At 46.7% G+C, this 26,295-nt stretch overlaps 1 protein-coding gene across 2 annotated transcripts in view; it reads left to right on the top strand.

The window, feature by feature from the left end:
* The window catches only part of LOC125295520 (protein kinase C beta type), a 147,612-nt gene that overhangs the window by 111,120 nt on the left and 10,197 nt on the right, over window positions 1-26,295 (top strand). For both annotated transcript variants that reach the window (XM_048244811.1, XM_048244810.1), the window contains exons 14-16: window positions 2,111-2,191; window positions 3,801-3,908; window positions 12,347-12,487. In XM_048244811.1, the coding sequence (XP_048100768.1) occupies window positions 2,111-2,191; window positions 3,801-3,908; window positions 12,347-12,487 (330 nt within the window). The remainder of the gene's footprint in view (window positions 1-2,110; window positions 2,192-3,800; window positions 3,909-12,346; window positions 12,488-26,295) is intronic.

Here is a 26,295-nt window from a genome sequence, read left to right on the forward strand (position 1 = left end):
CCAGTCAGTCTCATCTGAGATGTTTAGGCCTCCTCAATACTGGCAGCTGGGCTCATAGGTTGCAGATTTGCTTAGTGGCCTACCAAGGCTCTGCAGCGAGGCGACATGGGAGATGAATCATCGGTCAACTTGCACTGTAGCTTATTCTACTTTCTTATTGCACACTGGAGAGGAAAACATGCTGGTAGGCTACGATAGGCTACTTAATTTAAAACTTTGTTACCTTTAGTGTGTGTGTGTGTAGCGATGCGTGCGTGTGTGCGTCGCGTCGCGTCGCGGTGAAACTGTCGAATACACCAATTCCGCAACACCATCTCTGATAGATAAACAAAGCAGCATGCATAGAAGCAACTAGGCCAAACTGCCTGATGAAAATTTGACTCATTGATTTCAAAGTGTGCTCGTTTATTTCGGATGTAGGTAACACAATTTAACAATGTATAGGCTATATTTTTTTCATTTGATTGGTTCAACCGCCACCCGCCCGAATTTAATTAAAATATTATATTTCTTCACGACATCTGCCCGATCCGCGGTTTAACCGCGGAGTCCGCGGCTGTAACCGCGAACTGCGCATCTCTAACACACACACACACACACACACACACACACACACACTCTTACATACACACACACACATACTCTCTCATACACACTCACACACAATCTCTCTCTGTGTGTCACTCTCCCTCACACACACACACACACACACTCACACACATACGCAACTCATGTATGCATTCACTTATATCCGTGTGTTCATGTGCATATGAATGCTATGGAATTCATACGGATGCTTAGCCACTCACTGAAATTCTCTCTCAAAACAGGCTCTCTCTCCCCCACCCATTCACAGTGCTCTCCACCCACCAGCATGTTCATGCATCTTTATGGCTGCTGAGATGCCTTCATACGCCCACATACACATGCAGAGTAGACATCAGTACACATCAGTACACATCAGTGTGTGTCTGTGTGTGTGTGTGTCATTGTGTTGGGGAGGCGTAACTTGACTGGGGCTAGGGGGAGCTTTGTCAGAGTAATTAAGTTGATTAGCTATCAGGCTTTCCTCTGTCAGAACAGCAGATGGTCGTGCTGGAAGTCTTACACAGCACGGGTGAGGACTAGACAGATCGACAACACGCACGCACACACACACACACACACACACACACACACACACACACACACACACACACACACAGTGGGCAGAACATGCTCTCAGTCTTGAAAAGCACACCGGTAGTGTTAGTTCATGTGTGTCATTAGGGGCCGTTATTATAACTCGGCAGGAGGCCTTCAGCACGGCTCTCATCATCCAGCGTAAGGGACCGGAGGGGGTGAGCGCGCCACGCGGTCCACCCAGATTCACATCATCTCCCCCCCCCCTCCACCATCCCCGTGGAGCGGCAGAGACGCCGGGGTCTTAACAGAGCACTCTCCTCATCTCACCTCTCCCATCTCACACACTCTCACACACACACACACACACAGACACACACACACTCATTCACATTCACTCACACACACACACACACACACACACACACACACACACACACACACACACACACACACACACACACACACACACACACACACACTCACACACACACACACACACACACACTTTCACACACACTCATTCACACACACACTCATTCTCACACACACACACACACACACACACACACACACACACACACACACACACACACATTCACACACATTCACACTCATTCACACACACACACACACACACACACCTCACTTCCCTGAGGCGCGGCTCACCACTGAGCACAGCACAATCAGGCAGTGCGAGGCCTGATTAGAGCACATCCATCACTCCTAACACACTGGCCAAGCCCCCCCCCCAGTGGAGCGCTGCCACCGCCACCATGAGGCTGCCCTCTCCTGATCCCTACACTCGGCTCGGGTCACAGTTAAGGTCCTGTTCTGGACATTAGTGGACTGTGGTGGTGGCCCTCAGCTGTGCTTGTTCATATGGAAAAATGTTAAATACATATTGTGTGTGTGTGTGTATATGTGTTGTATTATGCCTCACCTCTCTGTGTACGTCATGCTTTTAAATCTGTTCATTTTATTCCAGATCATCGCCTACCAGCCTTACGGGAAGTCGGTGGACTGGTGGGCGTTTGGCGTGCTGCTGTACGAGATGCTGGCTGGGCAGGTGAGTGTCACAGGGCTGCCAGCGGGTACCATGGGGGGGTTGTGTGGGCAAGGCTGGGGGTGGGGATGCCAGGCTGGGTTGGCACATCTGGCAGCCAGAGTAGTATGGTAGTCGCCAGCCTGCTGATGCTGGCAGGTGGATGTGCGTGTGCGTGTATGTGCGTATGTGTGTGTGTTTGTGTGTCTGTGTGTGCGCTTGCAGGCATATATGCAGGCTTCTGTGTGTGTGTGGGCGTCTGTGTTGGTGTGCGGGCTTCTCTGTGTGTGTGTGTATGAGTGAGTGAGTGAGACAGACAGAGAGAGAGACAGACAGACAGACACACACACAGGGGTTGTTGGCGCTTACTCTGTGTCTGTGTGAGTGAATGTTGTGTGGGGAGGAGGGAACTGTATGCTTTGTGTGTTAGGCTACGTGTTCAGGTTTGCAAGCTGTGTGTGTGTGTGTGTGTGTGTGTGTGTGTGTGTGTGTGTGTGTGTGTGTGTGCGCGCGCGTGCGTGCGTGTGCGTTTGCACATTGTATGCCACACTCTTTGTGTTTGCGTGTCCCTCCCACTTTTCCGCAGAGCTTTTGGCTGAGTAAAAACTCCTCATTCAAGGTCAGTTTGTATTAATTAGGTGTGCAGATTCTCAGGAGAGTGACGTGGGGTATTTCATGGCTCTCCAGCTTAGTTATTATTTATGAGCCGCGCGGAAACAGACGCTGCTTTGAGTGCTGGAAATAATTTGTGAATTGTTTCCGGTGGGGGACCGGGGGAACCAGATATGCACAAAGTCGCGGAGTGGGCTAAAAGGCCTCAATGTAAACAACATTAACGCGCAGTGCACGTGTCTCGACTATTTCTTTTGTGTTAGTGTTTTTCATTTCTTTCTTTTTAAGGGGAGTTCAGGTGGGAGAGTGGTTACCTCTGAAACCTTGGCGATGTAGGCAAAGACTGGGAATACAAAACAGAGACCAGAGTGTTTATTACCGTAATTTCCTAACTATTAGCCAAGGTTATACATTGATTTTGCAAAATTTCTTTAGCTATGAGGTTAATACATGGGGGCAGTTAATATGGTATTAATATGGTTTTGTTATTTTAACTTGCATAAAACACTGTCCTGCGGTTTATACACAATGCGGCTAATACACAGGAAATTACTGTAACAGAATCTTCACAACACGCTTACACTTAGTTTTACAAGCGTTGAATGGAAACGGCAAAGATTAAGACAAAGAATTGTGTAAAACCGAGTTGAAATGGTGGGATAGTAAAGAATGCAGGCTAGTTAAGCTGTGAAACTGTGGAATCCAGTGCTGCCGACCACAGGAGATCGAACAACAGGGAAACATCGTGTGGGAGCACTAGAAGTAAGTGGAAATTATGAAAGCGACCAAATGACAGGGTTGAGCCAACCAACACTGTAATTAAGCAGCTAACATGAACAGTAGGTGAGAGTCAGAGGGAGCAGAGGAGGACAGAGGGAGCATCAGGAGAACTGATTGGCTGAGCTAAACTGGCTCAACTGAACGGCAACAACAGGCAGGTGTGGGTGGGTGGCAGTTGTTGGAAGTGTTGACAAAGCGAATCTTTTTTTTCCCCCACTTTGTGTCGTGTCGTGTACGTTAGCCTCCGTTCGACGGCGAGGACGAGGATGAGCTCTTCCAGTCCATTATGGAGCAACACGTGTCCTACCCCAAGTCCATGTCCAAGGAAGCGGTGGCCATCTGCAAAGGGGTGAGTCTGTGCCATCGCACACACAAACATAGTGGACAGAAGCTAGTTGCCTCTAGTATGCCTGTAGTTTGACAGTCTTTTCTCGAATCGAGATCAATTCTAGACCCTTAACTTTCAAATTGCTATTAAATCAAGGCAGTCATGATACCTTCAGACTGGAACTCACATAATTTAAAGTTGATTTCTGTGACCTTTTGAGTGTGACTTTAAGATCTCAAAATTCAAAATGTCATGCTATTAATCCAGTTCATTTTTTTTCCCTTTTTCTTTTGCTCAAGCCATTACCAGTACTTCTGGTCTCGTCACTTTAGAACATCTTATAGTATACATGAGCACACAGCTCCAAATCTCTCCTATCCGGTTGGGCTTTACACAGCCTCTGTGGGAGAGAGAGATAGGTTGGCCTAATTACGTTTAAACCTCTGCTACACAGCAAAACAAATCTCCGAATCTTTTGTGTACCGGCCCAATCGGATTCTCAATCTCAAGAGACACATCCAGACAGTTAGAGAGCACTAGCGGAAGTCAAAGCACACCATTGAAGCCTCTGTCAATAGTACAGATCTAATCACGGGCTCATTCAGTGCCAGTCAGTCCTCCCTATTGATAGGCCTGAGCGCTGACACATGACGAAAACTCATTGTACCCTAATTGCACCATGTAATGACACTAAGGGCTTGTTTTATAACAACTTCTTCCCCTCTCGGAGCCTGTGGTTTGATTACACAAGTGTGAACGGGGGTGTTGAAATCAAGCCTGTGTAATTAGACATGCCAGGATGAAATGCTGCTCTTGTGTGCGTCGTGTCGAGACGAGCTCCACGCTGAGCATAGACCCCTCAACAATAGCAGCAGAGGCCCCCCCCCTGTGCCCTCCCTCCCAGAGACGGAGGGGAGAATCGGAGGATAGGGGAGCAGTTTGGGTTCAGAAACAAACACCTCTGGTGATGAATGTGCTAATGTAGTTGTGCTGTTGTGAACTGGCAATGAGAGTCTTCACAGTCTCAGTCTCTCTCTCTCATATGTCTGGATATTTGTCTATCTATCTATCAGTCTATCTGTCTCACATGGAAACAAACTGACACTATTTCTTCTTATAACTTCATGAGGCAGGCAAGTGTTTTAATTATGTGAAGAGACATGCAAAAATTACTTGCAAAATTATCCAGACCCAGCGATATTGGCATTTCAATGGCTAGACTAATCTCGAATGCACTGACCCATCGGTCCAGAACTGTTCATAGCCGTCATCTGAGAAGCCTCCGCTGCACACTTCACTGCGATTCATAACGCAGCTCAATTAGCGGCGCCAACGTAATTAGGGCAGATAGTGGCACTGGCATATTCCTGTTATGTACATGACAAAGGCACCTGCCACAATCTCACCAACACTGCAGATTACATTCTGACAAATGGCCTTATATGAAGCATCTATGAAGAAATACAGATGGGTGAAGCCACCAGTTCACCTGTAGTAGTTCTGCACTGAACGTCATGATGTAGGATAGTGTCTAAATTATGTGAATAGACATTCATCCCTTGTAAAACTATCCATACCCAGCGATATTGGCATTTCTATGGCTTAAGTAATCTCGAATGACACTTTTAGTTTAAAGGTATTGCTAGACATTGCTATTGGTTGGCTTTAACCAAACATTTCACAAATGAACTTAAACCTTGTGCTGCCCAATCAATGCCTTTGATTACACCTTACTGTTTGCTTTACCTCCCATGCAACACCGCACACTCATTTTGCTTTTTTTGTGGTACATTTTCGTTCTGTTTTAGTTTTAGATCCGTTTAGATCCTGTTCCTGATCCTTCCTTTTAGATCCTATCCTAACCTTCAGTTCATTGCAGAGACCCCCGCACCTTATTTACTAGCCCAACACACACTCCTGTATTATGGGGTCAGTGCATCCATGTGGATCAGGTGACCTCTGTGAATTCTGACCTCGCATACTAACACAGAATATTAGATCACTGGTAGCTGGCACCCCACAGTCTCTAGGTTCACCAGTAGCTTCTAGAGAGAGAGAGAAATGGAGAGATTGGATCGCCCAACAGTCAGTCACCCCCCTGCCTTGCCTTTCACCTTGGCAGTCCTTTGGCTGCCTGTGTGATGCTGAAGGGAAGCTCTAGTATCTGAGACTAGGCCTGTTATTCTGTTCCAGCGTACAGACCCAGGTTTTGTGTGTGTGTGTGTGTGTGGGGCATTTCAATTGGGTCTACAGTTGATGTGAGGAGAATATGGGACACCCTCTCTCTGGTCCTGGGTTTTCCTCTGACACTTTTTCTTTTCATGTCACTCTCTGTGGAATCGGTAAACAGTGGAGGATGAGTGCCATGCGTTGCAGTATTACAAGCAAGGTGAAGCTACAGAGTACATCCAGCCCCCTTGGTCACATTTGTGACGAGACAGAGGCAAAGCTACCAGCTGCCATTGGTTTTCAATCAGAGATGCCGTTTTGCGGCGACATGAGGCAAGCGGTTGTGATGCCGCCAGCTAGGTGGGGCCAAAATAGATGAGAAGTCTACTTTATGACAGTACTGAGCATTGCAATACGCCGATTGCCAATCCAAGTGACTGACATACGTTGCATAAAACTTAACTCAAAAAAAATATTCAGGATGGCGCAGTTAACTGATAAATGGCAGTATTTCTATATAAAACTAATACGTTTGGGATTAGTGCCCCTGTTTTTTGTCAAGTTAACAAGACATAAGCACTATAAAATCTAAAAGGTCAGTTTTTGTAAGCAATAAAGGTCTGAGGTGATGTACAATATATCTGGCAACCATCTTTTTTGTGTTAGCATGTTAGCATGCAACTAACCTACAAGCTAATTATTACCGTCCATTCATTGGAAAGTTGGAGTTATTTTCCTCCTGAACGGATTCAGCACTAGTTGTGGCCCGCATATGAAAGTTGACATCGCATCTCTGTCTTTTTTCTGGCTCTGTGCGGGGACAAAGACGGTGCTGTTATTTTGGTAAAACTAAGTCTGGGAACACCAGCTCGACAACAAACAATTGCGTACCATCCCGAACTGAACCGTATCACACACCATAAGTGCAACTAGACAAGAAGAGACCAGTAGTAATGTAGCAATGGGACAATGGATGTTGATGAAAATTCATCCACTTGTATAACAGCCAAAATACCGGCACTTGTTGCCAACACACAATGTGTGACAAAGGTAAACTAATCTCAACTTTTGAGGCAGCAAGTGATGAGCGACTAGGAAATACCTCATTGTCTGTACCTGACTGAAGGAGAGACGGTAAATCCTTTAGAGGAGAGGGAGAAGAGGAGGTGAATTATTCTAATAGCATCATGCTAATGTAAGCATTAAATAATAGATTGATGTGATCGCGTTCAGAATCAGAATGCTCTCTCTCTCTCCACCCCTTATAAAAATGCAGTGTGCGGGCGCAAAGGCAAACAAAAGGCCCCACACTCTCTTATTGTTCTCCTCTCCTCCCCGTTCTTTCTGTCTCTTATTCTACCTTTACCTCTCCTACACATTGCTTTCCCACTTGTGTTTTGTCATTTCAATGTGTCCTCCTAGTCTGTCTGCCCTCTTCCTTTTGCTCTCTCTTTCTCTCTCTCTCTCTCTCTCTCTCTCTCTCTCTCTTTTTTTCGCTCTCTCTTTTCTCTCTCTCTCTCTCTCTCTCTCTCTTACTCTTGCTCTCTCTCTCTTTCTCTCTCTCTCTCTCTCTCTCTCTCTCTCTTACTCTTGCTCTCTCTCTTTTCTCTCTCTCTTTTCTCTCTCTCTCTTACTCTTGCTCTCTCTCTTTTTCTCTCTCTCTCTCTCTCTCTCTCTCTCTCTCTCTTACTCTTGCTCTCTCTCTTTTTTCTCTCTCTCTCCTCTGTCTTTCTTTGTCCTCTTGCTATGCTTTATTGACTTGATGTGTGCCTCTATCTTCGTTGTTTAAAGGATTGGTTGGAAGCGCTCACACCACCTCTGCCCTAATAGCTTAAGCTTGCCGCAGAAGTAGCCGCCGCCGAAGCGCTTCAAGCTCAGGCAGCTGTGAAGCCATCAGAACCAGTCGCACCGTTCTCCACAACAAGCCCACCCACCCACCGAACAAATAGCATCAGAATACCTGAATCCTTGACATTTGGGACCGATGGGTTGAGTTTAGGGGTGCATCACGTGCACGTTTTTAGTTGCAGCGTTGAGCTCTTCTTAAGGACTGTTTGAAGAGCTGGGCTCTTTTAGTGGCGAGGAGGCTCAGACAGGATGTGAAAGAGGAGAGATCTCCCTTGTTGGAGCCCAGCAGCATGTTGAGTTTTTGCGGAAAATTAAACCGCTCCTTTCTGCAAAAGCTCCATGACTTTGAACTGACTAATGTAGAAATTCAGCTCCGCCATTGTATAAATCACTTTCTTTTTTTCTCATTTTTGGTCTCTTCTTTTTATTTTTACATAGGGTTTGGAAGGTCAAAGTCAATATGGACGCAATGGCACGAGACTGTGACAATCAGCGAGAGAGGAATATTTAGTTCCCTTCAATCAGCCTTTAAAACAAATCCTAATTGCAAGAGTAAATAATCAATTAGGTGCAGCGTTGCTTGCTCTGTTGTGCTAGAGAGCAACCTTCACGCATCACCAGGTCGCAAAGGATTCAGTATTCGCGTGTGTGGGGGTGTGGGGTGTGCGGTATAATGAGGGGGTTCACATGGAATATAAAGAAAGACTTAGTGCAGAAGGAACTACTACAGGTGAACTGGTGGCTTCACCCATCTGTATTTCTTCATAGATGCTTCATAGAAGGCCAGTTGTCAGAATGTAATCAGCAGTGTTGGTGAGAGATTGTGGCAGGTGCCTTTGTCATGTACATAACAGGAATATGCCAGTGCCACTATCTGCCCTAATTACGTTGGCGCCGCTAATTGAGCTGCGTTATGAATCGCAGTGAAGTGTGCAGCGGAGGCTTCCCAGATGAAGGCTGAGTCTAGAACAGTTCTGGACCGAGCCTGGCGCAGAACCACAGGAGAGTCAGGGAGTCGGCCGGTCCCTGGTTAATTTCAGAGGATGAGCACCATAATGTTATCGGTCTCTAACTATTGTGTTAGGTATAGTTAAGGTGTTTAGCAGGCACTTTTGTCCAAAGTGATCCATAAAACATGGAGTGTGTGTGTGTGTGTGTGTGTGTGTGTGTGTGTGTGTGTGTGTGTAAATATGGACTACAGATGCATTCCCAAAATGGATCAGATGTCTTGAGCAGTTATTTAAAGTCCGTGCTGAACTGACTATCCAATGATGGCACAAAGCTTACGGTTAGGCCGTGCAGACCATGTCTTTTATTAGTCTCTCTCTCACACACACACACACACACACACACAGACATACACACACACAAAGCGCTCCATGTGTAATATGCACAGTGGCGTCCGGGATAAGCCTGCTTGTCCCGCTCACAATTCATGAGCCTGAATGGCGGCGAGATTTGATCAGCCGCAGCATTAGGACGTGCAGAGGAAGAAGAGGGCTGTACAGCCTCCTCCTCTTCCTGTTCTCAGCTGCGGCGTGAAATGACTCATGCCAAATGGGAGCCCCAATGGCAGCCGGAGGAGAGACGGAGAGAAAGAGGGATGGAGGAGGCAAGGGGAAGAAAGGGATAAAAAGAGCGAGGGAGTTTGTCATGTATCTCTCCACTCCACTCCCCTCCCTCCGCACACATTCACACACACACACACACACACACACTTCTCCCTGCCTGTGCAATGGAGGGTTCAGCCATGCGTATCATTCCAGAGGCAGCCCTTCAGATCGTTCTGATGGAGTGGCCCCAATCCGCCGAGGAAGAAACACTGCGGCGTGAAGCGCGTATTAACTGACTTCCGACGGCAAGATAAGGCTCCGCCATCGCCGCTGCTGGCAAAAAACGGTGACTGGCTTCCCTGCGCGCGCTCCTTAAGAAGCGCCAGAGAGATTGTGAGAGGAGATGGGCGTTGGCCCAGGTGAGGGGTAGGTGGTGGTGCGATGCCCGTTTGTTGGCGCACATCATACAACTCATGCCGCGCGTGAACTCAGCCTTTAAGAATAACACGGTGCCTCTTGAGGGCCTGGTTGACTCTCCCTTCTCTGACACAATTGACTTACACTCTGTTTCAACCTAGTGTACTGCATGCAGTCCCTGTCGATGCAAAACTGAGCAGCGTTTTCCCTGCACTGTCACAGGACAGTCAAAGTCCTCTCTCATATGCTGTATTCACTGTCATTTGGCAGTTTTTCTTTTTCCTACTCCCATACTGCATTTGTGCACACATATTTGCATTTATTCATTTAACAGATGGTTTAAAGCAAAGTGCCCAACAGTACAGAAATGCTCTGCCAAGCCAACTGCAGAAACTCGGACCAGAGCCTGTAGTTCTCCTCATCCGTCATCTCCACAGCTATCTAGAGTGCACACTAATGACAACGGCATTGTCAAAACAAATATCTGAAAACAGCTCGTCATATTTTTACCAAAACCATATTTCATGCCTCTTTTTATATAAAAGCCACAGGCCATCAAATATTGAACTAGTTTTGAATATTCCGCTAGTTTTCTGTTGAGTTGAATGAATGTTGGAGAATACAGAATGGTGTTGTGCCTTACCACAATAAAGGCATCTGTGAAAGATGGTTTACTGTTTTGTGACTGGTATTGAAACACTGACAAGAAATGAAATGAAAGAAAGCTTGTCTGTGTGGGTGTATGCATTGCATTTCAACTGCTTTACAACCCAACCAAAATATATGAGTAACTTATGAACATTACATCACATGAGTGCTCTCTCTTTCTCTCTCTCTCTCTCTCTCTCTCTCTCTCTGTGTTTGTACATGTGGTCCACTGCTGTGGTATGCATTAATGATGATCGTGTAGTCGAGCGGTCCATCGGAGCGTGAGTCGTAGCGGCCGCCCACCTGCGTCTCGCCTCTCCCTGTGAGGGTTAAAGGCAGAGTAAGGGAGTTGAGGGGTGGGTGGGTGAGACCTTCCTCTTGCCTTACTGCCACCTCTGCTCCCCTCAGAGTCTGCAAAGACTTTTTCTCTGCCATCAATTTTTCATGCCCTCCGAGGCGCCTACAAAAAAGCAGCAAGTTGTTCAGGAGTGTTTTTTTCTCTCTCTTGCACTTTCTCTCTCTCTTTCTCTCTCTCTCTCTCTCTCTCTCTCTCTCTTTCCTCGCAAAAACTCCCACCATGCTTAATCTCTCCGAGCACACATTGCATTTACGCGCCAGAATGAAACATCTAACAGCTTTTTTAATATTGAACGCTAGCATGTTCCTGCAGAAAAGTGAGTTGCTAAAAACACTGAAAGCCAAGTCGAGGCAAGACTTTTTTTTTTGTTGTTGCACTGGAATGCTCAGGAATTTGATCAATTCAAAAATATGTATCTTCTTTAGCTTGTGAGTGGTGGGTTTTACGGTGTCTATATATTTTTTTCCTCCTGTTGTCATTTTTTAATCCTTCTCCTCTTTCCTAGCTGTCACAGCACAAGTATGCTGAACATATCTCAGCCCCAAATTGAGGAATAAATATCTTATGAATGGCTGGAGGTTTTGTCAGTGTCTCTCTAATGAGGCCAAGCATTTAGGGCACGTTGTTACGGTACACCTTAAATTGACTCTCCATGCTGTGGTGTTGCCACATGTTACGTTACGCCCCACACAAATCAGTTCTCTCTCCCTTCTGCACGCCTGTCATGAATTATATACATGGGGCTTCAAATCCTACCACTATTTCCGTAAAACAATAAATACATAGAAAGACGTGTAGGGCCCAACATTTTCCTCTGTACCTCAGAATCTTCTGTATCATTAATCATGGCCCTATTCTGTATAGGGGTATAGGCAGGACATCACTATTGAAGCTTTGACATTTTGCCAAAGAGAAGGTGTTCTTTCTGTCAAGACTATTATTGACCTGAAAAGTCTTTGTACACATTGTAATTATACAACATTATCCAGCATTGCTGTTTGAGAATTACTAAATAAACAAATAAAAAACATTTTTACTTCCCTCAGCGCACCCCTTTTCGTTCAAATATACTATAGAGGCCTCTTGAATTGAATTACATTTTTTTAGTGATTTTACTAAATGGAAGTGTGAGAATAGTGTCCACTAGTGAACACAATGTTTTAAAATAGAGAAAACACAACAACCTGCACATAAATCAGTTGGTCTCAGCACACCAACACCCTGCCCCTTTTAAAGAGCACCAGTAGGTATGGCCCAATTAACTCAAGTAACAACTACCCACTGCTGCAGACAGTTAGTCAGCTAACACACTGACAGAAACATGTGCAAAAAAGCATTCAATTAAAAACAGTGTCCTAAAACAGGGAAGATGTATCCAGCATCTTCACAGGAAGGTCCTCCAAAAACGCTCCCTCATGTCCCAGAGGGTTAAGGTTTTCACCTCATCTGACCCTCGTCTGTTCCAGCTGATGACCAAACACCCCGGCAAGCGTCTGGGCTGCGGTCCTGAGGGAGAGAGGGACATCCGTGAACACGCCTTCTTCCGCTACATGGACTGGGAGAAGCTGGAGAACAAGGAGGTCCAGCCGCCATTCAAACCCAAATCTGTGAGTAGCACGGGCCATCCCCAAAGACACACACACACACACACACACACACACACACACACACACACACACACACACACACACACACACAGTCTCCTGTTTTTTGTTTGCTCTGAAAATCTTGATTATTCTTGTTTCTTTTCTCAGAATGAGCATGGCATGTGCACTTTTACACACACACACACACACACACACACACACACACACACACACACACACACACACACACACACACACACACACACACACACAGTTACACTCTTCTCTGCTGTCTTTGCTCTATGTGTGGAGAAAGAGGTAAGTACCCAGGCGGAGGTCCACTGGTTTGGTGCCCCTACGTCTAACCTATTGCCACAGGTCTGGGAGGGATGCTGCTGGTAAAGCTTGTGTCTGCACAGAGAACAGGAAGAGTCATGCAGACATGCTGGGGCTTTTAGCCCTTACTGGGCCCATACTGATGGGTGTTCAATGGCTTTCAAATATGAGCTGCTGTATATCACACCTGTGGAGACAAAGATGGATGACTGATGACTACAGCAGTCCCTCGGGTATAGTGTTGTCTTTTGCTTGTGTGTAAGTGACCAGAGTTGAAACCAATGAAAGGACCCCCTATATGGACTTATCTAAGCAGTGGGAGCACCACAACTCTTACACTACATGCTGTAGCCAAGGGAAGAGTATTGCTAGCGGTGTGTGTGTGTGTGTGTGTGTGTGTGTGGGAGAGAGAGAGAGTGTGTGTGTGGTGTGCGTGTGCGTGTCTGTGTGTGTGTCTGTGTGCGTGTCTGTGTGTGCGGTGTGTGTGTGTGTGTGTGTGTGTGTGTGTGCGTGCGTGCATGCGTGTGTGTGTATGTGTGTGCGTGGGTGCGTGTGGGAGAGAGAGAGAGAGAGAGAGAGAGAGTATGTGTGGTGTGCGTCTGTGTGCGTGTGTGTGTGTGTGTGTGTGTGTGTGTGTGTGTGTGTGTGTGTGTGTGTGCGTGCGTGCGTGCGCGCGTCGCGTGCGTGCGTGCGTGTGTGGGTGCGTGTGGGAGGGAGAGAGAGTGTGTGTGTGTGGTGTGTATGTGTGCGTGTGTGTGTGTGTGTGTGCGTGTGTGTGTGTGCGTGTGCGGGCGTGTGTGCGTGTGCGTGTGTGTGTGCGCGTGTGCGTGTGCGCGCGGGTAAGTGAGTGGGAGGCAGCAGGCTGCTGCTGTCCGCTCAGCCCTCTGGCAGGCGGGTTGAAGGGTTGGGCCGTGTCGGCTTTGTTCAGGGCGGACGTCCGAGAGCAAGCAGAGACAAGAGGAGAGGAGCCCGGGCCCACAGCCGAATTTGTCAGTGGAGCGCCGCGCCTTAATGAGTACAACTCTGCTCCCCGCGCCTCTGCCAGCTGTCAGATTCAACTCACAGCCGCACTTTATCTATCTCTCTCACTCTGCTGCTCCCTCTCTTGCCTTTAAATCACTCTGCCTGTCTGTCTGTCTCTCTCTCGCTCACACAATCATACACACACGCACACACACACTCACACATTTACAGTACATACACACACACACACATACATACACACACACACACTCACATTTACAGTACACACACACACACACACACACACACACATACACACGTTTACAGTACATACACACACACACACCACATATCTCACATTTCTTTCTGTCTTTCTATCTCTGGCTACCCGCTTCTCTCCTCTCTCTCTCTCTTTCTTTCTCTCTCTCCCCCTCCCTCTCGCCGCTGGCTAACCATTGTATGAAAAATCAGCCGCGCCCCCACGGAGCTCAACCTTTTGGTGGGGCTGAGATGTTAGGGAGCCTTGAGCCGGTCTCCCCGAGATGTGGCCCTGGCCCTGCTCAAATAGCTTCCGCTCCCTCCCTCACTCTCTCGCTCGCCCGCCCGCCCATGCTCGCTCGCTGTGTGTGTGGAGGTCTCCGAAGGCCTCGCCGGCTCAGTGACAAATGCTTGCACTGGGTGATGAGGACTAAGGTCACTAAGGCTGCGCAGTACATCGTCTCCCTTTTCTGCACTATCGGTGCAGTGTGCACGTGCATAAGTCACGTCACAGGACGTGCAATGTCAAGGAGTATGTTTATGCTGCATTTTACAACATCACAATCAAGGACCGGAACTATCAGTTTTAGAAGTGTGTAATAAGTCACGTCACAGGACGTGCAATGTCAAGGAAGACAAATTTGTCCAACATGTCATGCTACAACTTTTTTTTGCCACTCGATACAAAAGGAAAACTTGCTAAGCTCTCATTTTGCATGACTGATCTACAAGAGTCATCACGTTATGGTGAGTGAAGCGATGTGTTAAACTACTTAATTTCCCTCCCACATCACTGCATTCACCTGCTTTTGTGTTTGGGGCATTGAAACCAATTATATGCCGTTAAAGTGCAAGAAAAAAGGATGGTGAGTGTGAATGCACTCTGCTACAAAATCACCCCAGTCATTCTAGAGTGAATCATTCTTTCCACATAGAGCTACTCAAGTCCTGCTGAATATAACTGTAGTTTTTCTCCCACAATATATATCGCAGAAAAAATGCAAGGACAGTTTGATCCAATATTGTGCAGCCCGAGTAGTCACCAGTGTACCCCCACACACACACACAGACACACACCACCACCACCACACACACACAGACACACCACCACACACACACAGACACACACCACTCGTTCTCTGCAGGAGTAGCATGGTGCTCTCTCAGCAGTGTGCATCCTCTGTTATTATTATTTCAGTATTTGTGCCATTGTAAAGCTCCACTAAGCGCTCCGAGTTAAAGGAGACTCCTGTCTGCAGCAGTCAGTGCCAAAGTGCCAAAGGCCCTGTGCTTCATGTCCCACTCAGGCTTCCATACGGAGCTCTTAAGGCAAAGAGTGACTAGGCCATTGAAGCAGACTGACGGCAATCCACAGCGGATCACAACTCCGTAGCTCAGTCACCTCCCCCCTCCCTCAGAGACAGGCTTCACAGCGAATTTGTCGCTCAACTTTTTTTTTGGTTTGGCTTTTTACGGTATGTCATTGTAGATGTTATTTATGTTTTTTTTTTGTTGCTCTTTTTAGAGCAAGCCATCACATACTGCTTTGTTTTGGTTGAAAATTGCACAGTTGAAGCACTTCAGCGGTTGTATCGCAAGATTTAGGGTATCGTAGGTGAAGCAGAATCACAATAGCATGATAATCTTCCGAACATTTTGGATACAACCCCCCCCACCACACACACACACACACACACACACACACACACACACACACACACACACACACACACACACACACACTAGCCCACCATCATTCTCCCCCCACCCCTCCTCCAAAGTTTATTCAAAATTAATTTCTTAAATCTCCCCTGAGGAGACTACAGGGCAATGGAGGTTATTTGAATTTTAATCTCCATAACTTTTTTTAAATATATAAAGTACTCTTTGCATTTACAATCGAGTCAGTGCCAGCCTGCCTCAGACGCATCAGACTGGAGTCAGATGGATGAATCCATTAGCCTTGGCTCTGCGCTGCTGTGGAGCGCAGTGCAGAGAGACGCGGTGCGGTGCCGTGTGGCACTCGCTCTTAATTGGGAGGAGTGCGCGGTGGACTCACTGGAGGAGGGAGAGGTCATGACTGGAGGCGGCTGTTTCTCCCCTCTTCAAAAGCCTGCCCCCTACAGCAACTCCAGGGTAACATTCGCACCGCCCACTCAGCCCCCCCACACTCCCAGGACACGCAGAAGGATGGAGGGATGGAGGGATTGGGGATCAGTTTTGTTATTTTGTTTGTGACAAAATGTTAAGTCGGAGTTCACATATTCCATCCCCGCCACACACACACACACACACACACACACACACACACACACACACACACCCCACCCCCGCCAGTTTCGCCTTGAGACAGTTCCAACTAATTAGAAGTTGACAAAGAGAATCAAGGTTAGTGTCAGTTACAGTGGAATTCATTTTGTGATTTTCATTATGAGAATTTCTGCCCCATTCGCCTTGTTCTTCCCTAGAAATGTCACCGCTTCCCCTTCCTGGAGTGACATCTGCTCTGCCGCAATTGCCATTTGTTCTCTTGGGCTTGTATTTACATATGCCTTCAACATTTGACAATCATTGTCATCCTAAGCTGCAGGTCTCACTGAGCACATTAAATCTTGTATGCCAGAAAAAGCCATGAGCTGTGTGTTTAGCACTGTGGTTAGTGAAACTGGTGGCTCCTGGCTATGAATCCATAGCACGTCCAACTTGTCCCCATCCGTCACATCTGACTCGGTTGACTGACGAGAGGAGGGTCAACCAGGGGAAACTCCAAGGGTGGAACACTGGCCCATGCATTGGGACTCACTGGCCTTTTATCGTTGGATAGTGGGGTCAGGGCGTAGCTGACTTCCTTCCTGCATTGTTTGCCACTGTATGTGCATCAGTGGGTTTGATGTCAGTCTACCTCAACGGTGTGACACTCACAGATGAATAGAGACCCAGTCAGACCAATAGTATGAAAAATCAGGAACAGATTTATTTACAATGATGCGCATCAAGGGAGAGACAGCATGACTTCACCTAAAGATCCATCAGCTGCTCTAACTAGGAACAAGGAAATGGTTAGGGTTTAAGTATCCTTCCAGGCTGACGGGAGATGGCATTGGTCATCCCATCTCACATGGACTACACTGAATCAGACTCTGATTAGTGGCAACCTGGCAATCCGGAGCAGATAGCTACTGACGCAGCCATGCAGAACAGTGAAACACTGCAAAGTCATAATATTCCCGCTTATCTCTATAATATGGTCACACACAGAGATAGTGTGGCATGATGCACCGATACTAGACAGGTATCGCGATACCCTGAAATCAAAAATATTATGATGATCCATTTTACAGTATTAGTATTATTGCAAAAATGGAGAAGAAAGAAGAATGGTATAATCAGTTTTTAATAAAAGCCTTTAGATTAGATTTAGAAAAGATTTATTTCCGTAATTCCATTCAAAAAGTGAAACTTGTATATTATATTCATTCATTACAAATTTTGATTTCTTTTAATTTTGATGATTATAACTAACAACTAATGAAAATCCCAAATTCAGTATCTCAGAAAATTAGAATATTACTTGAGACCAATACAAGAAATGGATGTTTAGAAATGTTGGCCAACTGAAAAGTATGAACATGTACAGCACTCAATACTTAGTTGGGGCTCCTTTTGCCTGAATTACTGCAGCAATGCGGTGTGGCATGGAGTCGATCAGTCTGTGGCCTCTGTTGACCTTGGACCTCAGAAAACACAGTGGACCAACACCATCAGATGACATGGCACCCCTTATCATCACTGACTGTGGAAACTTTACACTGGTCCTCAAGCACTGTGGATTCTGTGCCTATCCTCTCTTCCTCCAGACTTGGCATGTGGCTTGACACAAGGAATGTGAATCCCTATTGCTTGTACACTTTTTTTCTACCACATCTTTTCCTTCCCTTCGCATCTCTATTAATGTGCTTGGACACAGAGCTCTGTGAACAGCCAGCCTCTTTAGCAATTACTTTTTGTGCCCTCCTTGTGCAAGGTGTCAATGGTCGTCTTTTGGACAACTGTCAAGTCAGCAGTCTTTCCCATGATTGTGTAGCCTACAGAACTAGACTGAGAGACCATTTAAAGGCCTTTGCAGGTGTTTTGAGTTAATTAGCTGATTAGAGTGTGGCAATATTGAACCATTACCAATTCTAATTTTCTGAGATACTGAATTTGGGGTTTTCATTAGTTGTCAGTAGGGGTGTAAAGATTAACCGATACGTATCGGTATCCGTTTTTAACGTGTAAGATACGGCTACATCGATACGCGGAAGCCCGTGATCGAATAAAACTGAAATGAACCGGTCGCTATATCGATTTATTTGTTACTTAATCGGTTCACAACCTTTTCTGCTCGCTCAGACTCTCATTTACGTTGCAAGCAGCGCGTTCATCCCACTTCCTGTTTTGAAGCTACACGTGGCACAGATTTGTGGGTAATGCAGTTCGTTTTTGGCTACATTCAGGACCTCATTACCCATACATCTATGAACATGTATCTTTTCTTGTATCGAATCGTGCCCATGTATCTAGATGCGAATCGTATCGTCTTTTACATGAGAGATTCACACCCCTAGTTGTCAGTAATAATCATCAAAATTAAAAGAAATAAACACTTGAAATATATCAGTCTGTGTGGAATGAATGTATACATTATACAAGTTTCACTTTTTGAATGGAATTACTGAAATAAATCAACTTTTTCATTCTAATTATATGACCAGCACCTGTATATAAAAAGGATCCTAAGTTCCAAGTTTTGTCATCTACACCTATTCTATTACTTCTATTATTTTGGTATTAAATTAAAGTCAGACTTTTGGTATTGTGACAATGCTCAGAATTAGCTCATTGCACAGGGGGATATACACTCCAGTGTTGTCATGTGCAACTGAGATTTGGGATCAAAGAGTTTGAGCTTGCAAACATTAGCCTGGCTAGCGCCACCACTTCTCAATGAGACGTGGTCTGGGAACCAAACGTTCATTTTCTCGTATTTGAAAAAATGCCCAGATCCGTTTATTGGGTGCCACGGATGTCTATCAAATGCGTCTGTGCATAGCTCATCATCGTCTTGCTTTCCCCCCTGTTCTGTGATGGGGAACCAATCTCAGGCGAAAATTTGCTCCATGGTCTCCAGGCTGCCTTAGCAGCGTGAATCAAATTGCGCGCAAGGCAGCATGGGAACACCCAGGCTATGCAAACATTTGGTTTGACTTTAAATAGCTGTCTGTGTATTGTCAATCCAGAAACATTTCAAGCATCTCAGGATTGAATGGATCACAGGATAAAATGTCAAGACACTCTCCTATTAGCTTGCTGTTCTGGTGGTTGAAAACACAGCCATCCAACAAGTGTCCAAATGGGCTTGCAAAGGCCCAATTTGGTTCCGACTTGATTTCGGTGACAGAAGTTGGAACAGGGGCAGATTGATCCTGGCGTTCATCTAATCGGGCTGCTCCCCCGACCGTGTCCCCAGTCCCTGCTGCTTGAATGGATCCCATCCCCTTCCAGAGGTCACGGAAGTATGACTCCCAAACTGAGCATGACTGCAATCTCTGGGCAGAGGGCCTTAAAGGGTGGGTTGGATTTCAGAAGCAAGGGAAAAGACATTGGGAGGGAGAGAGAGAAAGAGAAAGATGGACACACACAATGGCACAGAGCCACAGAAGATTGGGAGGTGGAGGAGGGCAGAAGATACCAGTCTTGAAAAGCGTGTTATGGGAGCGGAGAGGAGCGAGATTGGAGGAGCCACTCGAGAATAATGAAAGCTGTGGCCCCTGTCTCTGGGGGCAGAGGGGCCTTTCTGGAATGCCTGGCCATGGAGGGTGAGATGGGGAGGGAGGGAGGCAGGTGAGATGGAGGGAGGGGGAGGGGAGGCAGGTGAGATGGAGGGAGGGAGGGGAGGCAGGTGAGATGGAGGCAGGTGAGATGGAGGGAGGTGAGATGGAGGGAGGGGGAGGGGAGGCAGGTGAGATGGAGGGAGGGAGGCAGGTGAGATGGAGGGAGGGGAGGCAGGTGAGATGGATTGCACAAACAAGCAGAAGCAGAATGGAGGTAAAGAGGGTGGCAGACGACGACGGCAAAAGCAGATGGCAACACGGTCCCTCTGCTGTGTGTGTGTGTGTGTGTGTGTGTGTGTGTGTGTGTGTGTGTGTGTGTGTGTGTGTGTGTGTGTGTGTGTGTGGGGGTGTGTGTGTGTGTGGGGGGTGTGTGTGTGTGTGTGTGTGGTCCAGGATACGTAGATGCCAGTAACTGACGGTGAGTGAGGTAGGGCAGGGAGGTGGCAGCAGCCGGGGAGGTGTAGCTCCCTTGTATGCCATTTTCACTTCTTGTCAACTGCCTCTGTGTCACCCAGTGCCTTCTTTCTGTCAAGGCGATGTGCAGGTCCCACATGGCCACATTTCACACACACACACACACACACACACACACACACATACACACACATTCAGTCACACCACCTGCCCAGATGCTGCAGCATCAGCATCACGTAGACACCCTACTTTTCAAATATTTTTTTTAATTACACGCACACACACACACCTGCAAGGGAGAAAGAGAGGGGGAGGGAGATCAAAGAGGAGGTAGAATAGAGGGGAAAGGAAGGATGAGAGGCAAAGTGTGAGTACCTACATCAGAGTTTAAACGTAATCAAAACTATATGGGTGTGTGTGAATATTTTCGTGTGTGTGTTTGTGTTCTAGATCTCGGTAAGTTTGACAGTTTTGGTCTGCATGTGTGCGTGCTGAACGTGTGTTTACCAAACATCGCGCCCGGAGGCAGACTGCGGGGTCGAGTGCGGAGTCAGGTTCAGCAGCCGGACACTGTAGTGGTCAGTCCTTGCAAGTGGTCAGCGTTTATAGCAGCGTCGTCCACAGATGGCAGGCTGTCACATGCTGCAGATTGGAACAGAGCTGGGTGCCCTCCCTCCCTCTCCCACCCACCCACCCACTCCCCCACCACCACCACTGCTTCTGCTGCTGCCAGGTCTCCTGACACTAATCACTCCAGACAGGTGGATCTATGAGGACACCGAAAAGCTTTTGCCTCAATTTTCAGGACCTTGATGGGAAAGCTAGCCTTCGCCAGCTTGCCTGACTGCCATGCCTGCCTGCCTGTCGCAGCCCCACCCCCCACACACACACACACACACACACACACAGAGAGAGAGAGAGGGCCACCAGCTGCAGAAACGTGTCCAACGGGCAGATCCATAAGTTGCATGGCATCCACGGTAATGATGCTCAGATTGAGGACTAATTGGGCTCCATTGAGGTGGCAGGGTCAAGGTGCTGCTGTTAATTGTCTCTAGATTGGAGGGCGTGAGGTGGGGGGGTGGTGGTGGGACTGTCTGTGTGTATGGTTTGGTTGGTGCAGGCACGGATGCACACCGTCTGAGATTTTCATTTGATATTTTCACATCACCACTGCCTGGTGCTGCATCCTTTCGAAGTAAGCAGATACATTAATCATCCAGCTTGGTGGCCTGTTCCTTGTTAAGACAGAGACATATGTGAATTTGATTATGTACATGCCAACATACACACACACACACAAACACACACACTTGCGCTCACACGTAAAGCACACAAAACATACTGCACACGCCCACTCTTGTTAAACAGAGACACACACAGTCTCATAAGATATGCTTTCTGTAGACAGGCTGTGTGTGTGTGTGTGTGAGTGAGTGAGTGTGTGTGTGTGTGTGTGTGTGTGTGAGTGAGTGTGTGTGTGTGTGTGTGTGTGTAAGCGGCATGGAGGCGCGCCTGTGCTAGCTTCACACCAGGCAGGGGTGTGAACGCGAGGCTCATTAGCCTGGCATCGACAGCGGAATCTCACAGTCACCCAAATCACACCGTCTGCTCACGCCCAGCTCCACACACACACACACACACACACTGGGACTTTGCGTAACGTGCGCTGTGGGCTCAGCCTGAAACACACAGACACACACACACACACACACACACGCGCGCGCGCGCGTTCATGCTGAGCCGCAGACAGACCCTGCTCCTCACCACAGTATCGGGTTGTGGGGGGGAAAAAAATTGGAAATGACAAAGCAGCTGTGTTATTCAGACAACTGTGCTGTATAGCTTAATGCAACTAGCCTGACGAGCCAGACCCACATTAAAAAGAAGGGTCTGGGCACTCACCGTTCGCAGTACTAAGTCCGAGGGGCGGGATAATCGGTTGTCTTTCAAATTCCCTCTGCACGCAATAGGACAGCGCTATGAGTCCCATGCATTTCCCACCAACGGAGCTAGTTGGCTAGTTCAAACTTCTGCCAACTTAATAAAAGCTTAACTCGTGTCACACTGTTCACCAACAGCAATATTATCTTTTATCTTTTTATCTTTCATCTTTTTATCATTATCTAATTGTTTTCAAGTAGCAGGAAATTCAAGCCAAACCGTTGCAACTCTGCCATCAATCATTATGTAAAGCCCGCCTAACGACTCTATACATGATTTGATTGGCCTGATGGAAGTTTAATTTTTCGAGCTCACAAGCCAATGGAGAGTTGCTAGACTAGCCCTGGCAGCAAATGTAATTTGCTGCCGCTAGGGTGCGTCTAGATTTCTAGGCTATAATGCAACCAATGTATCATAAACATTGAGAACGATGATGCACCACTTAATTGGTTTGAGCAGTTATGCAAATGCATGCAGATCGTAATTAGCTACTTGCTCAGAAGCTAACAAATGCAACAATGCCATATATTCATGCTGTAAACAGTTGCAGTGTTCAAGTGGCCCATCTGAATGTCATCATGTCACAAATGGGCAGTGAGCGGATAGGCCTTTGCTCTGGGAAGAAAACAGGTGGAGTGGAAGGAAAGAGGGGTTGGAATGGAAAAAAAAGGAAGGAAGGATCCTCAGATCAGCCATCAGATCAGCCACCAGATCAGCCACAGTCCACAGATCAGCCATCAGATCAGCCACCAGATCAGCCACAGTCCACAGATCAGCCACCAGATCAGCCACAGTCCACAGATCAGCCACCAGATCAGCCACAGTCCACAGATCAGTCCACAGTCCACAGATCAGCCACAGTCCACAGATCAGCCACCAGATCAGTCCCCAGATCAGCCACGGTCCTCAGATCAGTCACCAGATCAGCCACAGTCACCAGATCAGCCACAGTCCACAGATCAGTCACCAGATCAGCCACAGTCCCCAGATCAGCCACAGTCTCCAGATCAGCTACCAGATCAGCCACAGTCTCCAGATCAGCTACCAGATCAGCCACAGTCCTCAGATCAGCTACCAGATCAGCCACAGTCCCCAGATCAGCTACTAGATCAGCCACAGTCCTCAGATCAGCCACAGTCCCCAGATCAGCCACAGTCCACAGATCAGTCACCAGATCAGCCACAGTCCCCAGATCAGCCACAGCCACAGTCCCCAGATCAGCCACAGTCTCCAGATCAGCTACCAGATCAGCCACAGTCACCAGATCAGCCACAGTCCTCAGATCAGCTACCAGATCAGCCACAGTCCCCAGATCAGCTACTAGATCAGCCACAGTCCTCAGATCAGCCACAGTCCCCAGATCAGCCACAGTCCACAGATCAGTCACCAGATCAGCCACAGTCCCCAGATCAGCCACAGCCACAGTCCCCAGATCAGCTACCAGATCAGCCACAGTCTCCAGATCAGCTACCAGATCAGCCACAGTCCTCAGATCAGCTACCAGATCAGCCACAGTCCCCAGATCAGCTACTAGATCAGCCACAGTCCCCAGATCAGCCACAGTCCTCAGATCAGCCACCAGATCAGCCACAGTCCCCAGATCAGCCACCAGATCAGCCATAGTCCTCAGATCAGCCACAGTCAGTTTCTCTCCATGCATGCTGAGGGAGTCCTAGTGCAAAGAACAAACCTCACTGGCTGTGTGTCTCACAATATAAAGTCATTTGAACAATTGGTAATAGAATTCAACTTAACTAATAAGGAACTTTTTAGATATCTTCAATTAAAGAGCTGGTTAACAGATAACATTGATTTGAACTATAATAGGCCTACAGAACCCTCAGCTACTCAGAGGTTATTACTTGACTCAGGAGAAAACAAAAAATGAATAGGGAAAGTATACAAACACCTTATAGAAGCACAGGCAGACAATTATTCACTCCAAAAAATATATGAGGGTTGGAGATATTTTTATTTTAAAGATCTTAAAATAAAAAAACTCTAATATAACCTGGAAAGATTGCTTAAATACAACCAACACCATTACCACCAATGAGAATCTGCGTCTCATACAGTACAAACTTATGACAAGAATATACTACACTAAATCAAAAATAAATAAATTCGATGCATCTTTCTCCCCTGTTTGTGTAAAATGTGCCATATATATATACTTTTTTGATCCTGTGAGGGAAATTTGGTCTCTGCATTTTAACCCAATCGGTGAATTAGTGAAACACAAACAGCACACAGTGAGGTGAAGCACACACTAATCCCGGCGCTGTGAGCTGCCTGCTTCAACGGCGGCACTCGGGGAGCAGTGAGGGGTTAGGTGCCTTGCTCAAGGGCACTTCAGCCGCGGCCCACTGGTCGGGGCTCGAACCGGCAACCCTCCGGTTACAAGTCCAGAGTGCTAACCAGTGGGCCACGGCTGCCCACAAGGGTTGGTTAGAGATACAAAAATGGATGACCAACACTTGAATTAGAAACACTTGAAGTAGAATCAGGATTGAATTTACGGTCTTAAACAGTATTTTTCAAAACACAGCCAGGCTAAAATACCCCATTGGATGGATGGTCCTCTTCTCCTCTTTAGTATACAAAAAAATAATTTTAAAGCATTGGAAAGATTCAGAATAAGTGGTATATGTGGGTGAGTGGTAGTATGGAGAGCACTGTATGTGTATGGCTGGGAAGGTGTGTATGTGAATGTATGAGTACTGTATGAGCATGCATGAGTGTGGGTTAAGATCCTGTGGAGTAAAGGAGTACTGTTGCTAGTACGATTTGTATTTTGATGGTGATATGAAGTTGCACAGTATATGCTGGTATATGTATTACTTCTTGATGAAAATAATAAAAAATAATTATAAAAAAGATCAAACCTCACTGGTTAAAGTACAGACAGGCCTGCATTATTAAATGGAGTTCATGCCATCTGCATAGCTGCAGTGGAATATCTGACCTGTGTGTGTGTGTGTGTGAAAGAGAGTGTGTCAGTGTGCACTTGAAATACATTCAACATGATGACAATTCCTACCTCATAAAAAGTCTGCTGAGTCCGTATTTGGAATGGGTTGACAGCTGGTGTACATTGTTTACATCCGATTAGTGTGGAAAAAAGCCAACAATCCAACACACACACACACACACACACACACACACACACACACACACACACAGGAATAATGCATGCGTTCATGTGTTGGGTTTATAGTGCATCCTACTGGTCAGTGGCTACCTTTGACACATCACATGTGTGTGTCCACTTTGTTACCCAGGCGTTCAGCCAACATACAGTACAGGCCAATAGTACAATGTAAATAGTCATGAAAATAAAGAAAACGCATTGAAATGAGAAGGTGTGTCCAAACTTTTGGCCTGTACTGTAGCAATCCTAAATGTATGGTCAACCAAGCTGTTCTCAATACCAAGACCATGGTGTTGATTCTCACAGAGATCAGTGTGTTTAGCTGTTCTCTAAGTCGTTGTGGGGGGAAATGCTGAAATGTTTAACCGAGAAGCTGTTTACTGAAGGACCAATGCTGCACTCAAGCAATCACTCCGTGTCTGTGACAGGACGTGGTAGATTTGGTATACTGTACTTCTGGTCCTGTGGTGAGTCAGTTTCTACAGTGGGAAAAAGCCATCAGTATCTTCTCTCCCACATGTCCCAGGTTGCAAATGTAAAGAACTCTCCACAGACTGGTTTTTCAACAAAAAAAAGTAATTCCTTGGGAACTCCTACGGTTGTTGGCCATGTCAGAAATTTGGCAAATTTCTGACATGGCCAAAACAGCCACGTTTTAGGCTATGGGATGCCAGGGAATTTCTCTTTTATTTGAACAGCTCTGTAGATGACCTTTCCCTTTGCGACCCTCTCTGAAGTTGATTCTGATGCTGACACACTCCCTCATCAACCAGCCATGCGTCTCCTTCTCACACATCTATGTGTGTGTGTGTGTGTATGTATGTGTCACCATGCCTCCCCTCTGTGCTGCTAGCATACGCACACAAAAGATGAGGACCTCACGAGTCATT

The sequence above is a fragment of the Alosa alosa genome, chromosome 6 (assembly GCF_017589495.1).
Source record: "Alosa alosa isolate M-15738 ecotype Scorff River chromosome 6, AALO_Geno_1.1, whole genome shotgun sequence".
NCBI classification, from domain to species: Eukaryota; Metazoa; Chordata; class Actinopteri; order Clupeiformes; family Clupeidae; genus Alosa; species Alosa alosa.